Here is a 26,262-nt window from a genome sequence, read left to right as displayed (position 1 = left end):
AAAAAAAACCCAACAAAAATATTTAAATAACAGAGAGGAGATACGTAGCCTAGCCTTTAGCAAAGCAGTAATTATATACCATTTGCTAGTGAGGACCATTTCCTTCCTTCCGCGCCCTTAGCCCCTCGCAAAAAATCCACAGTCCTGGCAGGTGAACTCTTAGCAGCAAGAGTAGAGTTTTGTACTTGCCTTCTTCTCTGCTGAGTCTCAGCTCCCTCTTGTGTTCTTGTGCCTGTCCTGCAGCACCTCTAAAACTTCGTCGGCGCTACTAGAACTATGTTCCCGTACTGCAGCTGGCAGAGGAACAACTATTTCCTTGCTCAAATGCCATTGGGTTTTATTTCTCATTGCTGCTACGCCCTGGAAATCGATATTAAGTCAACAAGCATTTGATAATGACCTACTAGCTGAGAGGCACTGTGCTAAGGGCTAGAAACTCCCACTCCTCAGCAAACCTCATCTCATTTGCAGTCGGACCTAGGGCCTGTGACCCTTTCCCAATCAGTACATTTAGAAAAGGTGCATAGGTCCCATTCCACTAACGGCTAGAAGTCATCTCTACACACTATTTTGGTTACTGTCTGTGAATACATGTAACTAGTGCGATTGGGGTAAGTTTGTACCTCCACTCTGCCAAAGATATCTCAGAACTGCTGATACCAGAAGAAAAGACCTACTTGTCCCTGACGGAGTATTAACGGGTGGAAGCCGACCCTGTGATTGCCAGTTCTAACAGCAACGTAGAGAAGAAAAGGCAATTATTTCTAAGCCCCATGTAATTTCCATATTATGTCTAATTGGCCACTTGAAACTTAGGTTAGAGGGGGCAGCTAGGTGGTGCAGTGGATAAAGCACAGGCCCTGGATTCAGGAGGACCTGAGTTCAAATCCATTCTCAGACACTTGACACTCACAAGCTGTGTGACCCTGGGCAAGTCACTTAACCCTCATTGCCCCCCCCCCCCCAAAAAAAGGAAACAGGTCGGGATGGAATAGTGAGGGCCAATTGGGTAAGGAACTTTCAATAATCCAATACATGAACGTGTTATAGTTTGGGTTAATTTCCTGTAAACCCTGAATGACTGCCCTATCAAAAGAAGGAAACTATGGTTCCTATCACCGCTGATGCTTCTTTCCATAATTAGAGGATTTTTTCCTACTTATTTATAATGTTTCCAGAGGATCCCTAGTCTAAGGTCTTAACCTAAGGTGCTTGGCAGTCTGGAGCTCAAGTTTGAGGATGAGACCAAATGAGCCAAGGGATACTTCAGCCACGGGGTTTCTAGTAGTCACTTCTGATAAACGCCTTTTTATGTAACTCAGTCATTTCTCTCCTTGCGATGAACAAACACCTGCACATTGACCAAAAGAACACACAACACCAGATAGGGCAAAGCACTTAGTTGTGTACCCACACTGTTCTGTATGAGTCGTCTGGGCTTGTACTTCCCCATTTCCAAGTTCTTTCAGTTCCCCAGGTTATGATCCTAGTAACCTGATGGAATATTGCTAGTGGGGCAGCTAGATGGTAAAGTGGATAGAGTGCTGGCCCTGGAGGTTAGAAGGAGCTGACTTCAAATGTGACCTCAGATACTTATTAGGTGTGTGACCCTGGGCAGGTCACTTAACCCTGTTTACCTCAGTTTCTCCTCTAAAATGAGTTGGTCACCCTGGGCAAGTCACTTAACCCCAATTGCCTCACCAAAAAAAAAAAAAGGGTTGGAGAGGGAAATGTCAAACCACTCTAGTATCTTTATCAAGAAACTCCGCCAAATGGGGTCATTAAGAATCAGACTGAAGAACAACATAGTCCCAGTGCTTCTTTGTCTTTTGTCTTCCCTCTCCCCACTCCAAGGACTTTTCACTGCAATTCTTCCCACAAAGTTGATTGCTTGTAGGGAAGTGTGGAATTTAATCAATGGAATGTCAATTTAGCAACTCTTTCTTCCCTTCTCTTGCCTCTTTAATATTTCCTTAAGTTTTCAGTTCTATCTAGTTTTTGGTGATCCATACACTGGTGTAAAAATTACTTTGGACAAGCAATAATTTCGATATTGTATCAAAAATTATCTGAGGGTTCATTGATTAGGTACAGTTGTCAGTCATTGCTTCAAAAACACCAAGACAATTATCTGCAGATTATTTGTTATGCTTAGAGCATAGACTCATCTGTATTAAAAAAAAAAGTCAAGAAAGCCCAGAGTATCAGCTTCAGTAATCTTATGTAGACTATGAATATCTAAGTAGCATAGAAAAAATGGAATTATATAGAAATCAAGAGGGGAAAATACGGGTAAACATTTCAGATAGGAGAAGGACCCTTGCCAGCTGGTCAGAACAGGAGCTATGGTTTGTTTCCCAACCTTGATTATGCGGTTGTTGTGACTGAGGCAGTGTCCTTATCATAGTGGTAGCAAGAAGTCTGAGCCAAGGTTTCTTTTCCATGAGTCTTTTTTTTTTTTTTAGAATTAAATTCCAGTGGAACCAGAAAGTCTGAGCCAGAAATACTCCTGCCACAGTATGTCTCATTTGTGACAGCAATGATATTGTGTGTATGTTTCTATTGATATAGGGCTGAACTTGATCAGAAGGAAAATGACATTGAGTTGGAATTCTTTATTTAGTTCTTTGACACATGAATACTGGATTTCTTACCATACAAAAATTTTTCATTGCACTTTTAAAAACTTTTAGTGGCTTTTGAAGAATGGCTATCATTTCAAGGACATGTACAAAAATAGCTCTCAAAGAGCAAACTTCAATGAATGTTAGAGATATTGCATCAGCTGTTAGTCTGGGGAATTAAAATATTCCAAGAATCATTCAAGCACAAAAAATAGGATTAATTGCTGCAAAATACAAAAGAAAGTGTGGGTAAAAAAAAAAGCACCCCAAACTAATAAACTAGTGCTGTGAAATAGCATAATGAATCTTTATATAATGGGTATATGGGGTCACCACACATACGATAACTTGATATCTGATATAATCTGATATTCAGGGCATGTAGAGAGATAATCATTATTTGGACTGGCATATTCACTCCAACCTCTCTTTACACTGGCAGGTCTATATTCCCAGAGAAAAACTACCACTATGTGGACTAAGGGTCCTAGGGATAACTCTGGGGGGAGGGTTGATACACTTCCCCTACTAACCTATACTAACTATACTAACCACTACAGCTCTCATTACCCTATGGATGTGTTTCCATTTACACAAAACTAGCCACTTACAATGATGGTACTTCTCTTTAAAAAAAAAAATTACTTATTTTTAATATTCATTAAAAAATTGAGTTTTGAATTCTCTCCCTCCCAACTCTTCCCCACCCAATGAAAAGACAAAGGCAAAAAATGTGATATCAATTAAAAATGTAAAATTATGCAAAACATATTTCCACATTAGCCATTATACAAAAAAGCAAGAAAAATAAAGTTTAAAAAAGCATACTTCAATCTGTATGCAGAATTCAAGTGTTCTTTCTCTGGAGGTATATAGAATTTTTCATCATAAGTGCTTTGGGGGGCGGCTAGGTGGCACAGTGGATAAAACACCAGCCCTGGATTCAGGAGTACCTGAGTTCAAATCCAGCCTCAGACACTTGACACTTACCAGCTGTGTGACCCTGGGCAAGTCACTTAACCCCCATTGCCCCGCAAAAAAAAAGTGCTTTGGAATTGTCTTGGATCATTGTATTGCTCAGAATAGCTAAATCGTTCATAGTTGATAATTGTACAATATTGCTGTTAATGTGTATAATGTTTCGGGGGCAGCTAGGTGGTGCAGTGGATAAAGCACCGTCTCAGTAGGTCTTGAGGTCAAACCTGGCCTTAGACACTTGACACTAGCTGTGTGACCCTGGACAAGTCACTTAACCCTCATTCCCCGCCCACCCCCCCAAAAGTGTACAATGTTCTCCTGGTTCTGCTCACTTCCATTTGCATCAGTTCATATATCTTCCCAGATTTTTCTGGGAAATCATCCTCCTTGTCATTTTAATAGTATTCCATTACAAAAATGTATAGGTGTTCAAGGAGGACTAGCACCTCTGGTGTGAGGGCTTGCTAAGCCCTTTTCAGGGCTGTTCATCTACTTTTAGTATCAACCTGGCACTCAACTCTCACCTGTGCTCCAAGAAACTGTAGCATGCCCATCAGCCACACCTGGGTAAAATGTCTCAGCAGATGGGCTAAACCAGGTTATAGGTAACTGATGGACAACAAACCCATCTGTGAGTTAGGGAGGTATCTACTCCAAGTATGTGAAGACTTCCCCTGATGGAATGGGCAGATGAGAACAATTTGTTCCAATGGCCATGAAGGCAACTATGGAGTGCTTAGAACTTGGTCAGACATCAAAGATGCCAAGGTCATCTACTCCATCTCGGGCCATTGCCAGTCATTGTGACTTTTGTCTTGCCACTGGACTTCAATGATTCTGGAAGTGTAAGGCTGATGACTTTGTGCAACTTGGCCTCTCTTAAATCCAATTCATTCACTGAGTCAAGATATCATCCTGTGATTTCACCAGTCCTTTTTGAAAACAAAGTACAACGACAACAATTCTATCACAATCATAAATTACACCTTGTTCAGCCATTTCCCGATTGATGAACATCCCCTCAATTTCCAATTCTGTGCCACCACAAAAAGAGCTGCTATAAATGTGTGAGAAATAATTTATTTTGACCCCTACTTTATTCTAATCAGTTTGCTATAATGCATAAATCATATCGGGATGATTAGATTCTTAAAGTGGCCTCAAATTTTAATGTAATATTCACTACTTGTTTGCCAGTTATAAAGCTCTCTTGCACAACCACAAGAATCCTGACGAGGATATCTCCATTCTATTTTGCTCAAATTCCATGTCTAAACCCAGCATGGGTGGGATGCCTTGATTCTCTGGAAAGTCTCCCACCTTATTTTTTTTTCCCTGGGGCAATGAGGGTTAAGTGACTTGCCCAGGGTCACACAGCTAGTAAGTGTCAAGTGTCTGAGACCAGATTTGAACTCAGGTCCTCCTGAATCCAGGGTCCGTGCTTTATCCACTGCACCACCTAACTGCCCCCCCACCTTGTTTTTATGCTTCTTGACTATTCTCTCTTGTCCAACATGAGCAGGTGGCCATCTTATTATGACCTCTTAGTCAATGGAGATAACCCATGCTTCACCTAAACTATGATCTCCCCCCCATTGATATATCATTTTTGGGTCTCAAAAGCAAAATCTATCAACCCATGAAATTCTGTATTTTACTATGCCTCTTTTGATTTTTGGGGGTATCAAATCCTATAGAAAAAATGTCCTGAGGACCAGGGACATCTCAGATTGTGAGGAAGATGAGATCCACTTCATTAGAGGGGACCATAGATACTTTAATAAAGTGTCATTGGCTCAAAGCTCTGCTTCAGTGGTTTTTCTTATAGGTTGGTCAATTATAATTCCCACAAATATAAATATATATATATATATATATAATTCCTTTTCCTTTGATCTGTTTGGGATACAGACCTAGTAGTGGTATCACTGGGTCAAAACATATGCAGTTTTATAGCCCTTTGGCCATGGTCCCAAATTGTTCTCTTGAATGGTTGGAACAGTTTACAATTCTACCAACAGTACATTAGTGTCCCAATTTTCCCCCATCCCCTTGAACATTTGCCATTTTTCCTTTTCTGTCATATTAGCCAATTTGATAGGTGTGCGGTGGTACCTCAGAATTATTTTAATGAACATTTCTCTAATCAATAGTGATTTATAGCATTTTTTCAAGACTATAGATAGCTTTGATTTCTTTTTCTGAAAACTGCCTGTTTCTATCCTTTGAACATTTATCAATTGGAGAATGACTCATATTCTTATGAGTTTGCTTCACTTCCCTATATATTTGAGGAATGAGGCCTTTATCAGAGAAACTTGCTGTATTTTTTTTTTTCAGTTTCCTGTTTTCCTTCTCATCTTGGCTGCACTGGTTTTGTTTGTGCAAAAATTTTTAAATTTAATGTAATCAAAGTTATCCTTTTTTGGGGGGGGCAGGGCAATGGGGGTTAAGTGACTTGCCCAGGGTCACACAGCTGGTAAGTGTCAAGTGTCTGAGGCCAGATTTCAATTCAGGTCCTCCTGAATTCAGGGCATATGCTTTATCCACTGCACCACCTAGCTGCCCCAAAATTATCCATTTTAATTCCCATGATCATCTTAGTCATAACTTCTTCCCTTTTCCAGAGATTTGATAGATAAAATTTTCCATGCTTCCATAAGTTGCTTATCACCCTTTTTGTCTAAATCATATACCCATTTTGACCTTATCTTGGTATAAGGAGTGAAGTGCTGGTCTCTACTCAGTTTTTGCCAAACTGTTTTCTAGTTTTCCCAGAAATTTTTGTTAGATAAAGAGTTCTTGTCCTAAAAGCTTGGATGTTTGGTTTTATCAAACACTAGCTAGCATTTTTTTTTTGAGGGGCAATGGGGGTAAGTGACTTGCCCAGGGTCACACAGCTAGTAAGTGTCAAGTGTCTGAGGTCGGATTTGAACTCAGATACTCCTGAATTCAGGGCTGGTGCTCTATCCACTGCGCCACCTAACCACCCCCAACTAGCTAGCATTTTTAAGTACAATATTGAATAATGGTGGAGATAATGGTCATCCTTGCTTCACTTCTTAAAAGGTCTCTTCTCTTCTCTACAGATAGTTAAATATGGTTTTTTAGAAATCTCAACCTTAACCTTATCCACGTTATATCATTTCGCCCTATATCAATTCTCCTTAGTCTAATTCATATGATATAATTCAACAATTGTATTAATTGCATCTGGCACTTGGTAGCATTTGCTATTCAAGTAGATTATCCTTCATAAATTCATTTGTAAGTTAGTTATTGCTAATTCAGATCTCACTACACAATACATATAATATTATACTTGGTTTAATAATTATAATAATATAATTATTGTATCATACTATTATAGATTATAATCTAAAATTATAAATATGTAATTATAATACATTATAATTGTTATACTAGAATGATAATATTATTATACTTAATACTATGTGATATAATAATATCCTTTGGTACTTACAAAAGCCTATTTAAGTATGACACTTGAGATGAGATACAGTAGAAACCTCTGTTACAAATCATAAATCTATATAATATATTACAATTAGACAACAATTTCTCCTTTCCCTTGAATGCAAGTGCTAGGAAAAATGTAGATTGAATTAGAAATGGGAAATTAGATATAGATGTTTGTAGAACTTTTGAAGGGGTTTTCTTAGAACTCTCAAAAGTTTTAGATATTAATGGCAATGGTTTCTATATCTAAGTTTGTTTCAAAATATCATGGCTTTCCTTTACTTGGTATGAAGAAAACACTTCTTTTTTTTTTGCAGGGCAATGAGGGTTAAGTGACTTGCCTAGGGTTACATAGCTAGTAAGTATCAAGTGTCTGAGGCCAGATTTGAACTTTGGTCCTCCTGAATCCAGGGCCAGTGCTTTATTCACTTTGCCAACTAGCTGCCCCAAGAAAACACTTCTATTTCTCACAAGCTATGAATTTTAGATCCTAGATGGAATTAGGAAAAAGAAATGGGTGTAGAGAATATCAGAGAGGGGAAGGAAAGAAAAAAGAGAAGGGGAAGGAAGAGGAAGGAAGAGAAATAGAGACAGAAAGAGAGGGGAAGAGAATGAAATTGTGTTCAATCTTTTCATATCTAATTCAGATGAAAATGAGGTTCATAGAATGCCCAGTATTCTTCATTTTATTTACCTCATTTAAGCAACAGTAATCTCCCTCCTCTTCCTCTCTTATTTCTGAGTATAGCCCACTGTCCTTCCCATTTTTGTCTTCTGAGACTAATATAATGGAACAAAACTACCCCAAACCCACTATTGTTTTATCCTTTTTCTATGTCCCTTAAAGATATTAGGATTTTGAGAAGACATTTGTTTCTTATCCCCCATTAACATGTAAACAATCCTCACTTTAAAACTCTCTTTTAATTAAATATATGTACTTTTCTATATTTTAATTTCAAAATGTCTGCCCAGTTCTGGCCTTTTCATAAAAATTCTTATTCTGTTAAAGATCTAGTCCCTCCCCCAGGCACCTCCCCCGTTTCTTACCCCAAGCAGTATGTGTTTGGTGATGCTGAAAAAGGGATGATCTGTCACTAAGGGCAAGTATTCCTTTTGAAAGCCTTCTCATATTTATTACATTCATAGTGTATCTCTCCCAGATGAGTTTGTTATGTTCAATGAGATCAACTTGAAAACATTTCCACATTCATTACATTTAGAAAAAAATAAACATTTTTATTTAAAGTTATGACTTTCAAATCCTGCCCCTCCTTCCTTCCCTGAGGTGGTAAGCAATCAGATATAGGTTATACATGTGCAATTATGCAAAACATTACCATATTAGTAATTTTGTATAAGAAGACTCAAAAGAACAAAATGAAAGAAAGTGAAAAAAGCATGCTTCAGTTTGTGTTCAATCAATATCAGTTCTTTCTTTGGAAGTGGATAATATGCTTTATCATTAGTCCTTTGGGATTGTCTTGGATCAATGTATTGCTTAGAATAGCTAAGTCATTCATAGTTCTTCATCAAATAATATTGCTGTCACTGTACGATGCTTTCTTGGTTCTGCTTACTTTACTTACACATCAGTTCATATAAGTCTTTCCAGGCCTTTCTGAAATCATCCTGCTTGTTTTATAGCACAGTAATATTCCATTATAATCATATACCACAGTTTAGCCATTCGTCAATTGGTGGGCATCCCTTTGATTTCCAATTCTTAGCCACCACAAAAAAAGCTGCTATAAGTATTTTTGTACAAATAGGTCTTTTTCTCTGTCTATAAATGTGACAGATAAACTATTCCATGCTCTCTTAATTTGCTTATGGTATCACCCTCTATGTGTAAATCATGTACCCATTTTGACCTCATTTTAGTATATGGTTTGAGATGTTGGTATATACCTAGTTTCTGTCATACCATTTTCCAGTTTCCCCAGCATTTTTTGTCAAATAATGAGTTTTTGTTCCAAAAGCTTAGATCTTTGGGTTTATCATATACTAGGTTACTACAGTCATTTACTATAGTGTAATTTGTACCTATTCTATTCCACCAATCCACCATTTTATATCTACTCTATATTTTAGCCAGTACCAGATTATTTTGATAATTACTGCTTTATAAAATAGTTTGAGATCTGGTATGGCTAGACCTCCTTTTGCATTTTTTTATCGATTCCCTTGATATCCTTGAGCTTCTGTTCTTACAGATGAATTTTGTTATTATTTTTTCTAGATCTATAAAGTTAGTAATTTAATCATCAACTTCCCTAATGCTAGTAAGACTCACATATTATTTTTGGTGTTTTATCACCAGGAGCCCCTAACTATAAATTTAGGTGATTTAAAAACCACACAGCAATGTAAAAATACTTAATAGAAAAATTAGTGTTAAATGAATCATTAAGCAAATTGATTATAAACAAAAAAAACACCCTGTTATTGGATGAACTGATGTAGAATTCCTTGTAGAAACTAGGGAAAAGATTACCAGAGAAAGATATATAGTAGAGAAAGGGATGGGGAAGAAGCAGCATATTTTTCATTTAAGTACATCAAACAAAGTCATAGCTAGTACTATTATGACCACAGGTTTTTGAATATGGGATAATTCCAAATGAAACTTTTTATTTACTAAATTTCTAAGATCATACTTGATTATGAAGTCTCTGATATTTGACCAGGTCTGAACTGTGCCTGAAGACATTCCCACACTGATTACATATTTAAGGTTTCTCTCTTGTATGGGTTCTCTGATGTCGAGTAAGATGTACACGCAAGCTGAAGGCTTTTCCACATTCATTACATTCATAAGGTTTCTCACCAGTATGAGTTCTGTAATGTAGGGTAAGGTCTGCACGTCGAATGAAACCTTTCCCACACTTATTACATTTATAGGGCTTCTCTCCAGTATGGATCCTTTCATGTTTGTTAAAGGATGACCTATCGGAAAATGCTTTTCTGCATTCATTACATTCATAGGGTTTCTCTCCAGTATGAATTCTCTGATGTTGAGTTAGGTTTGTACTGTATCTGAAGGCTTTGCCACATTCGCTACATTTATAGGGTTTCTCTCCAGTATGAATTCTCCCATGTTGAACACATTCTGCCTTCTGATTAAAAGTTTTCTCACATTCACTACATTTATAGGGTTTCTCTCCAGTATGAATTCTCTGATGTTGAATTAGCTGTGTACTCCATCTGAAAGCTTTCCCACATTCTTTGCATTCATAAGGTTTTTCTCCAGTATGAATTCTTTTATGTCGAGTAAGACCTGTTTTTTGGTTGAAAGCTTTTCCACATTCATTACATTTATAAGGTTTCTCTCCAGTATGGATTCTCTGGTGTTGTATAAGGAGTGTAGTATTCCTGAAAGCTTTTTCACAGATATTACATTCAAAGGGTTTCTCATTAGTATGGACTCTAGAATGTTTTTTAAGGAGAGCACCCTTACTGAAAATTTTCCTACATTCAGTACATTCATAAGATTTCTTTGGTATACAGACTGTCTGATGACTTATTAAGTATGAATTACAGTTAAAAGTTTTCCGACATATATCATACTTATGGTATCTCTCTCTAGTGGAAATGCTCTGTTCCATAATAAAGACCGAGCCGATATTAAGCTGATTACTTGCAGGATTTTTCTTCCCATGTAGGATTTTGTTTGGGGCAACTCTCATTTGTTTTAGATATTTTTCATGTATTTCTTGTGGGATGACAGACTGGTCTTTAAATCTCCAGGTTTCACCTGACTTAGAGTAACATACACAGTCTCGTGTGAATCCTTCCACTTCTACCTTCTGGGATGATTCCTCTTCAGAAATGTTCTGCTTTGGAATTAACCTCCTGATTTCAGGTCTAATCTCCCAGTCTGAAAGAAAAATGTAACTGTTTTGTTGCTTAGGTTATGAGAAAGAAAACCACTTAAGTGAGAAAATAAGAATGAAAATGATAATAATGAATTACAATGATCTGACAATTTTCAAATATGGACTTGGTACTGGGGAACGAATAAGAGGGTAATCTCTCCTTCTTTAAGGCTCATTCAATTCATATTTATTACCCAATGAAGATTCTGGTAGCTGCTATTTACCAACTTTCAGGACACTTCCTTTCCTTCTTCAATGAGTTTAGTGTCTGGTTTACAATTTCTCTCTCCCCTACACAGTTCCTATCCTGAAACTAGGGATTTCAGCATATATACTGATACTCCCTCAGGCACTTTAACTTCCCATTTCTTAAATTTACCAATTTTCCACAATCTACTCCTTTAACTCAGCTATAAAGAAATAGCCATACCCTTGATCTTGCCATCACCCACAAGTGTTCTACAGTCATCCCTTCCACATTATGACTTTCCCCATCATGGTTTCATGTAGGCATAAGAAATTAAATGGGAACTTTTTGGGAGTTTTGCAGAAGCCACAGATGAAACATAAAGGCCAGAAGATGACATGGAAAAAAGTTTAGAAACTCAGAAATGCATAAAAATATATGTATAATATTGTATAATATCCAGATATTTTATCTTTTAATACCATACTGATTCAGACTTCTTCTCTGGTATGAAGGGAGAGCCAAACAATTTTACACAGATTGTGGGGGCACGACACCTAACACCCTCGATGTGGAAAAGATAACTGTATTTTCGTGTATTCTGTCTTTCCCTCTCCTTAAGGACCCCTAACCCTGTCCTTTATCCTCATTCTGATTTCTAATCCTTCTGCTCAAGTTCTTTCTAAGCCTTTCACCCATGTGTAAGCTATACTCTTCTTTCTTCCTCATCTGGACCCCTTGGTGAACCAGTTCAACTCTACACTATCCTTCTCTTCTCCTGAATCCCCTGCTTCCTTATCTCATCACCAGTCTTGTCCTGCCTACTCCCCCCTGTTCCCCACAACTCCCCCTCCCCCCCCCCCATTACTCTGATCATCCTCTGCTTTTGTTCTTATTCAAGTACTGGAATGAATGAAGCTGGAGAAAATCATGAAACTGTGCTGAAAGTGTCCAAAGCAAAATTGTGTTACATAGTCTGGACAGGCCCTTTCTGCAGCAAAACAATCATTTTATGTGTCCTTTTATATAAATCAATTCACTTTTCAACTTATTAGAGCAGCTTTTCCAAACTTTTTCATCCTTTCTCAAACCTTACTTCTCCTCCTGACTTTATTCTTGGTTGAGAAACTTGCCTTATGTTTCACTGAAAAAATGAAGGCCATTCACCTAGAACTCCATTTATTCCTCCTTCCTCATGTAATAACACTCAATACCTTCTACCACTATCTCCTCCTTCACCTGTTTCATATGAAGAAATATTTCATATTTGCCTTTCTTGACAAGGCAAATCACTCTATATACATAAAGTGATCTCATTCTTTCCCATCTTCTCTAGCATATTGTCCCTCTATCATCCCCCCCCTCTCTTTTTTTTTTTTTGGTGAGACAATTGGGGTTAAGTGATTTGCCCAGGATCACACAGCTAGTAGGTATCAAGTGTCTGAGGCCAGATTTGAACTCAGGTACTCCTGACTCCAGGGCCGGTGTTCTATCCACTGTGCCACCTAGCTGCCCCCTATCATCCTCTCTCTTAATAATCTTCAACCTTTCCCTACTTACTGGCTATTTATCTGCCTCCTACAAAAATGCCTATGGCTCTTTCATCCTGAAAAAAACTCTTAGTTCATCTTCCACACCTGTTAGCTCTTGTTCTCTATTTCTCCTATCTTTCAAGACCAAACAACTTTGAGAAGTATGTCTACAATAGTTGTCTCTTCTTCCTTTCCTCTCACTTTTTTTTTTTTGCAGGGCAATGAGAGTTAAGTGACTTGCCCAGGGTCACACAGCTAGTAAGTATCAAGTGTCTGAGGCCAGATTTGAACTCAGGTCCTCCTGAATCCAGGGCTGGTGCTTTATCCACTGCACCACCTAGCTGCCCCCTCTCACTCTTTTTAAATTTTTTTTGGGGGGCATGAGGCAATTGGGGTTAAGTGACTTGCCCAGGGTCACACAGCTAGAAGTGTTAAGTGTCTGAGGCTGGATTTGAACCCAGATACTCCCGACTCCAGGGCAGTTGGTTTATCCACTATGCCATATAGCTGCCCCCGCCCCCTCACTCTTAACTGTCATCTGACTTCTATCCTCTCATTCAATTGAAACTATTCTCTTTAAAATGACCAAAGATTTTTAAATCGCCAAATCTAATGTTTTTTTTTCCCTCAATTCTCAATCTTCTTGACCTCTCTGCAGCACTATTAGTCATTTTCATTTTCTTGATAGCTACTTTTTTTTAGGTTTTCAAGACATTACTCTCTGGTTCTTCTAATTATGTGACTGCTCCTTGTAATTCTTTTAGCTTCTATGTTGTAATCACTAACTGTAGTTAGTGGCTCAGGCCTCCATCTTCTTCTCTTATCCCTATGCACTATTTTGCTTAGTTATCTAATCAGCTCCAATTGATTCAACTATCATCTCTATGCAGATGTTTCTCAGATCTATTTATCTAGCCTTAACCTTTCTGATGACCTCCGATCTCACATCTCTAGCTGTCTACTGGAACTTTTAAAGAATGTCCTATCTTAAAATCAGTATGTCCTAAACCAAACTCATTTCCCCCAAACCTTTCCCTCTTCCCTATTTTTACTATTTCTGTTGAGGGTACCACCATTCTCCCATTTACCCAGGTTCACAACCAAGGCATCAGCCTCGATTCCTCCCTCATTTTCACCCTGTATATCCTATCTATTGCCATGTCCTAGTGATCCTAATTTCACAACAGCTCTTTTATATGCACTCTTCTCTCTTTTGACACAGACACCACCCTGGTATAGGCCCTCATAACCTCATGTCTGGACTACTGTAATAGCCTGTTGGTTGGTTTCCTTGTCTCAAGTTTCTCCCCTTTCTAGTCCATCCTCCACTCAGCAATCAGTGTAATCTTCCTAAAGTGAAGGTTTGACCACGTAACCTTTCTACTCATTAAATTCTAGGGGTTCCCTATTACATGCAGGATCAAATATCCTGTTTGGTTTTTAAAGCCTTCTAGCTATCTCCTACCTTTCCAGTCTTCTTACATTTTATACTCCTCTACTCTGTGATGCAGTGACAGCAGCCTTCTTGATGTTCCTTTCATAAAACACCCTATCTCCCAACTAGGGGCAATTTCTTTCTTTCTTTCTTTTTTTTTTTTTTTTTGAGGGGCAATGAGGGTTAAGTGACTTGCCCAGGGTCACACAGCTGCTAAGTCTCTGAGGCCAGATTTGAACTCAGGTCCTCCTGAATCCAGGGCTGGTGCTTTATCTACTGTCCCACCTAGCTACCCCCTACTAGGGGCATTTTCACTGGCTATCCTCTGTGTCTGGCACTCTGCCTCATGTCTCATGTCTCTGCCTTCTGGATTCTCTGGCTTCCTTCAATTCTCAGCTAAAATCTCTGCAAAAAGCTTTTCCTTGTCCCTCTTAAGACTAGTGCCTTCCTCTGCAATTATTGCCAATTTATCCTGTATATATCTTATTCTTTGTTTACATGTTATTTTTTCATTTAGATTGTGAGCTCCTTGAGGACAGAAGCTATTTTTGCCTTTTTTTGTATTCTTATCATTTAGAACAGTACCTACCACATTGTATGTGCTTAATAAATGCTTACTGACTCGACAAGATGATGATCTGGTATGTAAGGTGAGTGTGGAGATTGTGATAACTTTATCAAAGGTCATTGGGTTGGAAGGGTGACCACTGGAATATAGAATATAGCTAAAAGCAAATATTTAGATTGTTAGGGACATTATAGGAATCTAGGGCATATCACTTTAAGCCTGCTTTACAGTAATAGAAAATGGGAGAGGTACTACAAGATTGGAGGAAAGCAAATCTTTTCTACCTTCAAAGCTGGGAAGGAGTAACTGAAAATCCTTTACCAATTTAGCTCTGACTTTTTAGTCTTCATTTTCCTTGGTCTCTCTTCTGGTTTCTGTCATTACTGACCTCCCTTTTATACTACATTCCTTTTTTTTCCTCAGGTCCAAGGGCATCACATGTTCTTGGTTTTTTCTCCTACATCTTTTTTGTTGTTGTTGTTGTTGAGGCAATTGGGGTTAAGTGACTTGCCCAGGGTCACACAGCTAGTAAGTTTCTCCTACATTTTAATCATTCCTTTTCTTTCTCATTTTCTTCTGTTGATGTGGGCATTCTACTCTTTGGTTATTTTTTTCTCCTTTAGCATTGTAACAACCTCCTTACAGATGTTTACCATCTCTACTCTTTCCCTCTTCCAATCTATCCTTCCTACTACTACCAGAATACTCTTCTACATATAGACTTGGTCATGTCTTGATGCTCAAAAATTTAAATTCTTCCTGACCTTCAAGGCCCTAAAAGTGTTACCCTATCTTCCCAGGCTTATTTCATATAATGATCCTCCACAAACTCTATTCTGGAGCTAAATGAGACAATTCTTTATCTCCCCCAAATATCCATTTCTTGAATATAAATCTCTGGGACCATGAGAACTGTTTTACTATTGACCCTATTGGAATTCTTCCATTGGCATACAGTTCATCAGATTTTAATTAATTCCAGTACTATATAAATTGTTTGAATGAAAATGATTAGCATTAATTAATAACAAGATAATAAAATAAGTAAAAATAGGAAAAGAAGGAATCCTACCAAATAAACATAGAAGAGGAATTCTACCTAATTACTTCAATGATAGAAATATATTCTTGATATTTAAACCAGTGAGTCAGACAGAGATTATATGTTATGACCAGGTGATATTTATACCAGGAAAGCAGAGATGGTCTAATATTAGAAAACTATAGACCTAATTGACCATATTAATAAGAACTATAAAAATGATATGGTTATAATCAATAGATCCAGAAAAACAATATTCATTCCTATTTAAATTACTAGGAACCATAGAAATAAATGGATGTTTCCTTAATATAAGGGGATAAACTAGAGGTCTTTCCAATAATATCATGAGTAAAACAAATATATTTATTATCACCATTACTACTCAGTTTAGTGCTAAAAATACTAGCTATTTAGAGCAAGAATAAGAAATTGAGAGAATAAGTATAGACAAAGACCAAACAAAAGTATTCCTTTTTGCTGATGATATGATGTATTATAGAATCATAAAGAGTTAACTAAAAATCTAACAACATTTTCAGCAAATTAAATTCTTGCAAATCATCAGCATTTCTATATATTACCAACAAAATCCAGCAGTAAGAGCTAGAAAGCAAAATTCCATTTAAAATAACTACAGACTGTATAAAATACTTGAGAATCTACCTTCTAAGACACACACAGGAACTATATGAAACATAATTACAAAACACTCTTTACACAAAGATTAAGTAATTAGAGAAACAATAATAACAATAAACAATAAAAACAATAAACGGAGCCTATAATATAACAAAAATGACAATACAACCTAAATTAATTTACTTATTCAGTGCCATACAAAACTACCAAAAGATTAGCTTATTAAGCCAAAAGAAAAATAACAAAATTAATCTGGAGGAACAAAAGATCAAGAATATCAAGAGAAATAATGAAAAAAAAAGTGGGAAAGAAGGCCTAGTAGCACCAAGTCTAAAGTATACTATAAAACAATAATCAACAAAACAATTTGGTAATGGTTAAGAAATACATACGCTGATCCATGGAACAAATTAGGTACATAATATGCAGGAGCAAACAAATACAGTAGCCTAGTATTTGAGAAACCCAGACATCTGAGCTATTCAGTCAAGAACTCACTATTGAATAAAAACTGTTGGAAAAACTGAAAAGCAGTCTGGCAAAAATTAGGTATAGACCAACATCTCACACTATATACCAAAACAAACTCCAAATGAGTATATGACTTGGAGAAAAAGGGTGACAAAAAATTAGAGGAGTAAAAGTAGACATTTCCTATCAGATCTATAGAAAGGAGGAAGAGTTCATGACCAAACAAGAGACAGGAAGGATTAGAGAGGTAAAATGGTTAATGTTGATTACAGAAAATTAAAAATTTTTGGAAACCAAATCAATGCAGCTAAAAGTAGTAGAGAAGCAGGTAAATGGCAAAAAAAATCTTTGTAGTAAGTTTTTCTGATAAAGGCAAGATTTCTAAGCTATATAGGGAACTAATTAAATTTATAAGAATGAAAACTATTTCCCAGTTGATAAATGTTCAAAAGATATGAATAGGCTCTTTCCAGAGGAAGAAATTCAAGTTACCACTAGCCATATTGAAAAAATGCTCTAAATATCTAATAGGTAGAGAAATGTGAAGTAACAAATGAGGTCTCACCTCACCCATCAGAGGAGCAAAGCTGACAAAAACCAAAAATAATGATTATAACTAGTATTTATATAGCAACATACTTAGCAAATATCTCATTTTATCCTGACAACAATATGGAGGTGTAAGCACTATTATTATCCTAATTTTACAAATGAAGAAACTGAGACTGAGAGGTTAGGTGACTTTCCCAGGAGCATATAGCTAGTAAGTATCTGAGAATGGATTTGAACTTAGGTGCTCTTTACTCCAGGTCTGAACACCACTATTCAGAAACATAGAGAGAAGAGAGTGTCAAGGAAGAGAGAATGATCAACAATTTCAAAGGCTATAGAAAACAGGTACATTAATGTATTACTGGTGGAACTGTGAACTCATCCAGCTGTTTTGGAAATCAATTTGGAACAATGTTCCCAGTTATTAAACTGTGCATACCCTGTCACTCAATGATCTCACTACTAGTTCTATATCACAAAGATATCAATTAAAAGGGAAAGGATCCACATGTACAAACATTTATAGCAGTTTTTTTTTTTTTTTTTAGTGAGGCAATTGGGGTTAAGTGACTTGCCCAGGGTCACTCAGCTAGTAAGTGTTAAGTGTCTGAGGCTGGCTTTGAACTCAGGTACTCCTGAATCCAGGGCCAGTGCTCTATCCACTGCGCCACCTAGCTGCCCCGAAGGTTTTTTTCATGGTGGCAAAAAATTAGAAACTGAGAGGTACCCATCAAGTGGGGAATGGATGAACAAGTTAGGATATATGAATGAGATGGAATATTATTGTACTATAAGAAATCATGAAGGGGTTGGTTTTAGAGAAACATGGTTAGTTTTATATGAAATGATCCAGAGTAAAATGAATAGAAATAAGAAAACGATTTATACAAGATCAATACTGTAAAGACAACTTTGAAAAACTTAAGAATTCTGATCAATGCTATGACCATTTGGTTGTTGTCCCTTGTTCTTGAAGAAGACCAATGACATCACAATGTTAGTCATGTTACACTGTGTTCAACTGTGGCTGATAGGACTAATACAAGCTTGAAATGCTCTACCAGATGTCAGGCACAAATAATCCATTTGAACACTTGGGGTGGAATCTCTAAATTTGTATATCTCATGTGTCTTTTGAGCTGCTACAATTCTTCTTTGCTCATAGAGCACAGCACCTTCTTTGATGAGAGCACACTATGCTGGGTAGTCCTGTGCTTGTGTGTCCCATGTCATGTAATCAATTCCAAAGTACTTGTTACTTTTTTTTTTCCCCAGGGGAATGAGGGTTAAGTGACTTGCCCAGGGTCATAAAGATAGTGTCAAGTGTCTGAGGCCAGATTTGAACTTAGGTCCTCCTGAATCCAGGGTTGGTGCTTTATCCACTGCCCCACCTAGCTGCCTAATTCCCAAGTTCTTAAGAGACCTTTATTTTTTTCTTTTCTTTTTTCTTTTTTTTTGTGGGGCAATTGGGGTTAAGTGACTTGCCCAGCGTCACACAGCTAGTAAGTATTAAGTGTCTGAGGCCAGATTTGAACTCAGGTCCTCCTGAATCCAGGGCCGGTGCTCTATCCACTGTGCCATCTAGCTGCCCTCGAGACCTTTATTCTTTTATCACTTTTTCTGACCATCATGAGAGCATTTGCCTTACATGAGTTCTCCATAAAATAGTCTTTTAGGCAAGTGTATGTTTGCCATTTGAACAACATGGCCAGCCCATCAGAAGTGCCTTCTCTGCTATAGTTTGAATGCTTGGCAGTTTAGTTCAAGAAAGGACTTCAGTGTCTAGTACCCTATCCTGCCAGGTGATCTTCAGAATCTTCCTAAGACAATTCAAAAGGGAGCAATTCAGTTTCCTGGCATGGTACTGGTTTACTGTCCAGGTTTCACAGGCATACAACAATAAGGCCAGCACAGGGGCTCTGTAGATCTTCAGTTTGGTATTCAGCCTAATACTTCTTTTCTCCCACACTTTCCTTTGGAGCCTCCCAAACACTGAGCTAGCTCTGGCAATGTATGTGTCAACCTCATTATTAATGTGTATATCCCTGGAAAGTATACTGCCAAGGTAAGCGAACTTATCCACAGTATTCAAAATTTCTCCATTTGCTGTAGCTGATGGTTCCATGTATAGATGGTGCAGTGCTGGGTGGTGGGGTACCTATGTTTTCTTGGTGGTGTTAGGCCAAAATGAGCACAAGCAACAGAGAATCAATCCATATTTTGTTGCATCTCAGTTTCAGAAGCTGCATTGAGTGCACAATCATCTGCAAACAAAAAAATCACGCATCAATGCTCCCTCCAATTTAGTCTTGGCTTGTAGCCTTTGTAAGTTGAATAATGTACCATCAGCACGGTAGCTGACCTTGATGCTGTATTAATTCTCATTGAAGGTGTTTGACAACATGGCTGAAAACATCATGATAAAAAGCATGGGAGCAAACACACAGCCTTGTTTTACTGCACTGGTGACAGGGAAAATGCGATAGCATCATCCATTATACAGAACCTGGCCAAGTATGCCATTATGCAATTGACATACAATAGTGATGAAATTCTCCAGGCAACCAAATTTTGACATCATTTTCCATAAGCCCTTGTGACTGATAGTATTAAAGGCTTTGGTCAGATTGACAAACATTGTGTAGACCTCTGTTCTGTTCTTAGCATTTTTCCTGGAGTTGTAGGGCAAGTTCCTTTGCCCTTTCTGAAGCCACACTGGCTCTCAGGTAGATGACCATTTTCCAGGTAAAGGATTAGTCTATTAAGGAGTGACTAAGAGAGAGACCCTCTGCAATTGTCACAATCTATTTCCTTTATGTTTATAGAAATGGACAATGGATGCATCCTTGAATTCCTGGGTGATAACCTCCTCTTGCCATATAACTAGAAAAATTTTAGTCAGCTTTCATATGAACAATGGACCTCCACCCCTTGTAAATCTCAGCTGGAATAGATTCAGCACCAGGTGCTTTGCCATGCAAGAGGAGCCTAATGGCATTCAAAACCTCTTGAGTTGGAAATTTGTCTAGAAAGGGATTGACTTCAACCTGAGGTAAACAGTTAATGGCTTCAGCATTGATTGATGATGGTCTGTTGAATACACTAAGAAAATGTTCAGCCCATCTCTCCAGGTTCATGTCCTTATCACTAATCAATGTAGCTCCATCAGCAGTGAGTAGTTGAAATGCACCATATGTCTTTGGCCCATAAGTAGCCTTTAGGGCATCATAAAAGCACTTTGGATTGGTACTATTAGCATAAAGCTGAATTTCATCTGCCTTCTTCCTGAGCCAAGAATTCTGCATCTCTATAAAGTTCACTTGTAGTTTACTTTTTTTTTATACTCATGGCTTTTAAAAAATGCACTATATTTTTAATATTTTTTATTTTATTTTAGTGAGGCAATTAGGGTTAAGTGACTTGCCCAGGGTCACACAGCTAGTAAGTGTTAAGTGTCTGAGGCTGGATTTGAACTCAGGTCCTCCTGACTCCAGGGCCGGTGCTCTATCCACTGCGCCACCTAGCTGCCCCTGTAGTTTACTTTTGATGGAGTTAAGTGCTGTCCTCTTAGAGATGGATGAATGACCCTGCTGGTAAACCCAGTGGAGTTACTGGTTTTCATTTAGCAGCTTCTGAATTTCTTCATCATTTTCATTAAACCAGTCTTGATGTTTGTTAGTGTTCTGACCCAGATGAGTAAATGCAGTGCTGTACACCAAATCTCTGAAAGTTGCCCACTCCTTTTCTGCTCCACTGTTGCCAACTGTGTGTTGGCTCAGCTTTCCCTCCAAGTTAACAACAAGCTGTTTATGCACAGAGAAAATGTTCTAATTTTTTGACATTAAGTCTTCTGGTAGTCATCTTGCATTGGAGATACCACTTTTGTTGAATTTGATTATTTAGTTTGAAGATGATAAATCTATGATAAGTACAGTGCTCTGCATTGCCTTCATCACTCTCACATTGTGTCTGTTTCTTCTCCTTACAATGACATAGTCTACTAAATTCCAATGTTTTCCATGAGGGTACATGCACAAAGTTTTATTGTATTTAGGTAAATAGAAGACAGTGTTGGTGATGAGAAGGTCATGAGATGTACAAGTCTTTAGTAGTAAGTGACCACAGCTGTTGCTGTTTCTAACGTCATTAGTCTCAAGGGCTTCCTGCCATGTCTGCTAGTCTGAGCTTACTCTATAGTTAAAGCCACCCAGAATTATGAGCTTTTCCTCTTTTGGCACACTGATGATAAGGGTCTCCAGGTCTTTGTAAAATTTTTCTTTGACCTCATCCTAGGGCGTCATGGTGGGAACACAGGCATTGATGATGGTGGCATGGCACTTTCCTGGAGGTGTCAATTGAATTGTCATGAGCCTGTCATTCACTCCTTTAGGTAGGCATACAAGCTTGTTGACTAGATTAGTTTTGATTGCAAAACAGCTTCCTGGCACAACCCTTCATTGTGGTCACTACAGAAGAACATGTATCCAGTGCCACCTTCAGTAATCTGGCCTACATTTGCCAGCCTTGTTTCACTCAGGGCTGCTATTTGGATGTGATAACCATTGCATTCTCTTACAACAAGAGCTGTTCATCTTTCAGGTCTACTGGATTTTGTGTTCTCTTTAAGTGTGCACACATTCCACATGCTGATGGTGAGTGGAATTATCTTTGTAGAAGTTTTTGTCCACTTTTTTTGTGTTTCAACTGCAGGGTGGGATCTCTAACTGCCACAGTAAACAGGTCAGGGTTGGGTAAGTAGACAATTTTTAGGGCACCTTTTCTAGCTCCTTCTTTATACCAGGAAGTGAGTAAGGCTGCTCAGACACCCAGGGGTTGCCAAATCCCACTGCTGCTTGCAGTGAGAAGATGAGCCTATGGCCTGGCTGCCTGTGTGCAGGGTTGTCATTACAGCTCCCAGTGTATCTGCACCTGCTGCTCTGTCACTTGCCTGTCACTACAGGGCTCTGAGACAGGTAAACATGATAAAATGGTATCGGTGATGTCTTTTGATTCATGCATAGATTGAGTTTAAGTGAGGCAGAGCTGCATGAAGTCGTTGGCCTCATTCTCTCTTCCAGAGTTGTCACATCAGTGGCAGGACAGAATCAAGAGGAGCGGTGATGGCTTAAGAGGCAGTGGACGACCTTGGTGTCTTCAATGTCTAATCTTCAGCTACCTCCATGGCTGTTTGAATAAATTGCTCCCATCTGCCCTTTCTGCCAGAGAAGTCTTCACATGTTTGGGGTAGATACCATCCTATCTCATTGACAGGTTTGAGACCCTTTGGTTACCCTCAATCTACTTTAGCCTGTGTGCCAAAACAGTTTGTCTGGGTGTGGCTTCTTTGCATGCTGCAGCTTCTTGGAGACACATGTGAGAGTTAGGTGAATCAGATAGCCACCAAAGGTAGAAAGAAACCCTGAAAAGGGCTTGGCAGCCCTCATAGCAGAGGTATCAGTCTTCCCTGAACATATCCTACACCATATGACCAATTACAATTCCAATGAACTCATGATGAAACATTCTACCTACCTTCTGATATAAAAGTGATAGATTCAGAATGTAGATTAAGAATTTTTTTGATGGGGGGAGAGGGAGGGCACAGAAGAACATGGTCAGTACAAGAACTGGCTTATAACATATTTGCAATACAGGTTTTGTTTTTCTGGCTTTCTCAATTTGAGGTTGCAGAGATGGGTGAGAAGGAAAGAAGTTGGATCTTGTGGTAAAAATTATTTGTGGTAAAGATTAATATCGAAAGTTTTAGCTGAATCGTTTGGGAGGGGCCACACCTGGCCCACCCTGAGATTATGTATGCTATTGAGAAGGACCTCCCCTTTTGGGGGAGGAAAAACGGAATGAGAATAGAAGGGAGGGAACTTCCGGGAGGCAGGGCGTGTTCAAAGAGTTCGCTCTCTTTTGGCCTGGAAATTAGTCTGGTGGCGGTCCTTGGACCTGGCAGACCCATGTGTTTTGCTCCGTTTCGGGGGACTGTGTTTTTCTTATGAGCAACGGTAAGCTGACTAGGGTTGGTGAGTTTAATCCTAAATTCCTTTGAACTATCTTAATTGGGAACACTCTGGGATTGCATGAACTAAGTTTAGAGTTAAGACTATCTATTTGTATTTCTACTTCCTTATTTCCTTAATTGGTTTCACTTTTGTGGTTTAATTAATTTCCAAGTAATAAAACCTTATCCTTTATGAACTAAAGCTCAGAGGCTCCTTTTCTTATTGGCCTGGGAGGAATATATAAAAAGGAAAGTTACAAGAGGAGATTAAACCTAAAAGAGTCCCTCATATTTCTGGGACCCCAATATTAAGGCAAGTCACCCTAATACACTCCGTATGTCAAATTTTGACCCTCACAATCTTTGTGAAGATAAAATAAGAATTTATTAACACTAATAGCTGTCCCAAAATTAAACAAACTATCTCACAAAGTACATGTAATATCAATCTCACAAAGTACATATATCTCACAAAGTCCCTGAAAAATTATACAGCCTCACCTGAAAATCTCTGAAGAAGTTATAGAGCCACTTCTCTCCTTATCCCTGAACATCAAAAAATATAAGATTTTATGTCAGGCTAGTAAATTTAAAAAAATCTCTTAGAATACCGAAAGTCTCAAACATGGACTACCTATCTCATGGTCTAGTTTTTTGTTTGATCTCTGTTTTCTTTTACTTTTGCAATTCCTTCACTGGATAGGAATTTGGACTAGATAACTTCTAAGGTTTCTTTCAATTCTAAGATAATTTCACCATATTATAGAATCATATAAGCTTAGGGTACTTGATGGAATTTATGCCAAATGAACTCATTCTTATCTGCAGGCCTAGATGGCTTGAAAGAAAAGTACAATAACAAGTCTACAATCTCTTTTGACTTACAGTGATTCATCTCCTTGGGTCTTTCTCACTCACCTGGGAAGGCACCTTTTGGGATAGCTTTTTCTACAATCCAAGGTTCTTTTCCTTGCTCCAACTGGGATATCAAATCTGGTTTATAAACTTGATATCCTGCTCATAGGGAAAAGAAACAAAAGACATGGATGTTTGTGCTGGGGGAAAATCATCCTTGGATTAAGTTTTAACTCTTTTTTCCTTGGGGCTTCTGAAGGATGACGAGTATCATGGCCAGTACAACAAAGCTATCTATTTAAAAAAAATTTTTTTTTAGTGAGGCAATTGGGGTTAAGTGAAAGCTATCTATTTTATACTCTAAGAAGTGAACTTTCACCTTGAAAGAAGGAAAAAGAGTATTATATTTTTATGCCCAAAGTGAATTAGGAATTTCTGATCACTTATCCCCAAATCCCTACACAGATAAAACCTTTATAGTGAGTTTTATACCATTTGATGACTGATAAATCAAAACAACCCTGTCATACAGGAAAACCACACTTACCCACTGAGACCAGGTTTCTATAGTTTTCCAGCATTACATCTTTATACAGATACTTCTGACCAGGATCCAATTGCCCCCACTCTTCCTGGGTAAAGTCCACAGCCACATCCTTGAATGTCAATGATTCCTGAAATGCCAAATACATTTCTGCTCAACCTACCACCCACCATTCATTTATATGGCCTTGGAGAGACTTGCTAGTGACTGAAGAAGACAGTGTTGTATATGCTGATAATTTTCAGAGATGTCAGTAATCCAATTAAGGACATTATTTCTTGATTTCATACTATATGGCTAGAACCATCTCTAAATTAAATAGTTGGTACAAAAGAGGTAAAATACATGGCCACTGTCCTTGTTGAGGATACAGTTTTGCCAGGGAAGAAGGCAGACATGGCACCATTGGAATACAGTATAGAGAGTAAGTACTTATGAGTCTAGAGTAGAAGGGAATCCACTTTCATTACAAGTGAAGACCTCACAGAAGAAATTTAGAACTTTCAACTTTGAAGGGATTATTATTTTTATTTTTGTGGGGCAATGAGGGTTAAGTAACTTACCCAGGGTCATACAGCTAGTAAGTGTCAAGTGTCTAAGGCCAGATTTGAACTCAGGTCCTCCTGAATCCAAGGCTGGCACTTTATCCACTACGCCACCTAGCTACCCAAGTTTGAAGGGATTATGAAGGTTTTCTTTCACACCTCCCATTTAAAGAATGAATACTTATGCTCTACAACCCCAATGATCTACTGATGATATGAAATCATCTAAACTCAGTTTGAACATATTAAAGGAGTTACTCCTTCAGAAGCTGCCCAATCCATTTGCATGCATGTTACGGTTTTCTGGCTTTTACTGAGCTGCAACCTGACTCCTTATAATTCTTACTCATTGTTCCTAGTTCTTCCATCTGAAACAAAATGAATAAATCACATTCATATTTTATGTAATAGTTCTCAAAATGTTTGAAAGTAGCTATTGCCTTTGCCAAATATTTTTTCCATACAAAACAGCTCTAATTCAAACCATTTCTCATATGTCATTTTTTCACTTTCTTTTTAAATGTCTTCTATCAATGACCCCATCAAAATATGGCATGTAAAATTCAACATCCTACAGTAGATTTAGTTTGGCCAATGCAAAAGTGGATCTTTCATCTCCTTTTTTTCTGGATACTACAGTTCTATGAACAAAGCCTGAGGCAGCTAGGTGGTGCAGTGGATAAAGCACTGGCCCTGGATTCAGGAGAACCTGAGTTCAAATCCGGCCTCAGATATTTGACACTTACTAGATGTGTGACCCTGGGCAAGTCACTTAATTCTCACTGCCCTGCAAAAAAACCCCAGCCTCCCTCCACCCCCACTCCCCAACTGATAGTGTCTTCCCCCGCTTCAAAGTAACCTTGTACATCTCTTATGATCTAAGTCTGTCATGATAGACATGATAGACTTAACCTCCATG

General features: G+C 38.1%; 1 protein-coding gene across 1 annotated transcript in view; it reads right to left on the bottom strand.

Annotated features, from left to right (window-relative positions):
- The window catches only part of LOC122743570 (zinc finger protein 184-like), a 44,667-nt gene that overhangs the window by 13,711 nt on the left and 4,694 nt on the right, over positions 1-26,262 (bottom strand). Inside the window, exons 5-7 of the mRNA XM_043988627.1 lie at positions 24,802-24,928; positions 24,318-24,413; positions 9,865-10,962 (exon numbers count right to left, since the gene is read on the bottom strand). Of these exons, the coding sequence (XP_043844562.1) occupies positions 9,865-10,962; positions 24,318-24,413; positions 24,802-24,928 (1,321 nt within the window). The remainder of the gene's footprint in view (positions 1-9,864; positions 10,963-24,317; positions 24,414-24,801; positions 24,929-26,262) is intronic.

The sequence above is a fragment of the Dromiciops gliroides genome, chromosome 2 (assembly GCF_019393635.1).
Source record: "Dromiciops gliroides isolate mDroGli1 chromosome 2, mDroGli1.pri, whole genome shotgun sequence".
In the NCBI taxonomy this organism is placed as follows: domain Eukaryota; kingdom Metazoa; phylum Chordata; class Mammalia; order Microbiotheria; family Microbiotheriidae; genus Dromiciops; species Dromiciops gliroides.
This window is presented reverse-complemented; position numbering and strand designations above follow the sequence as displayed.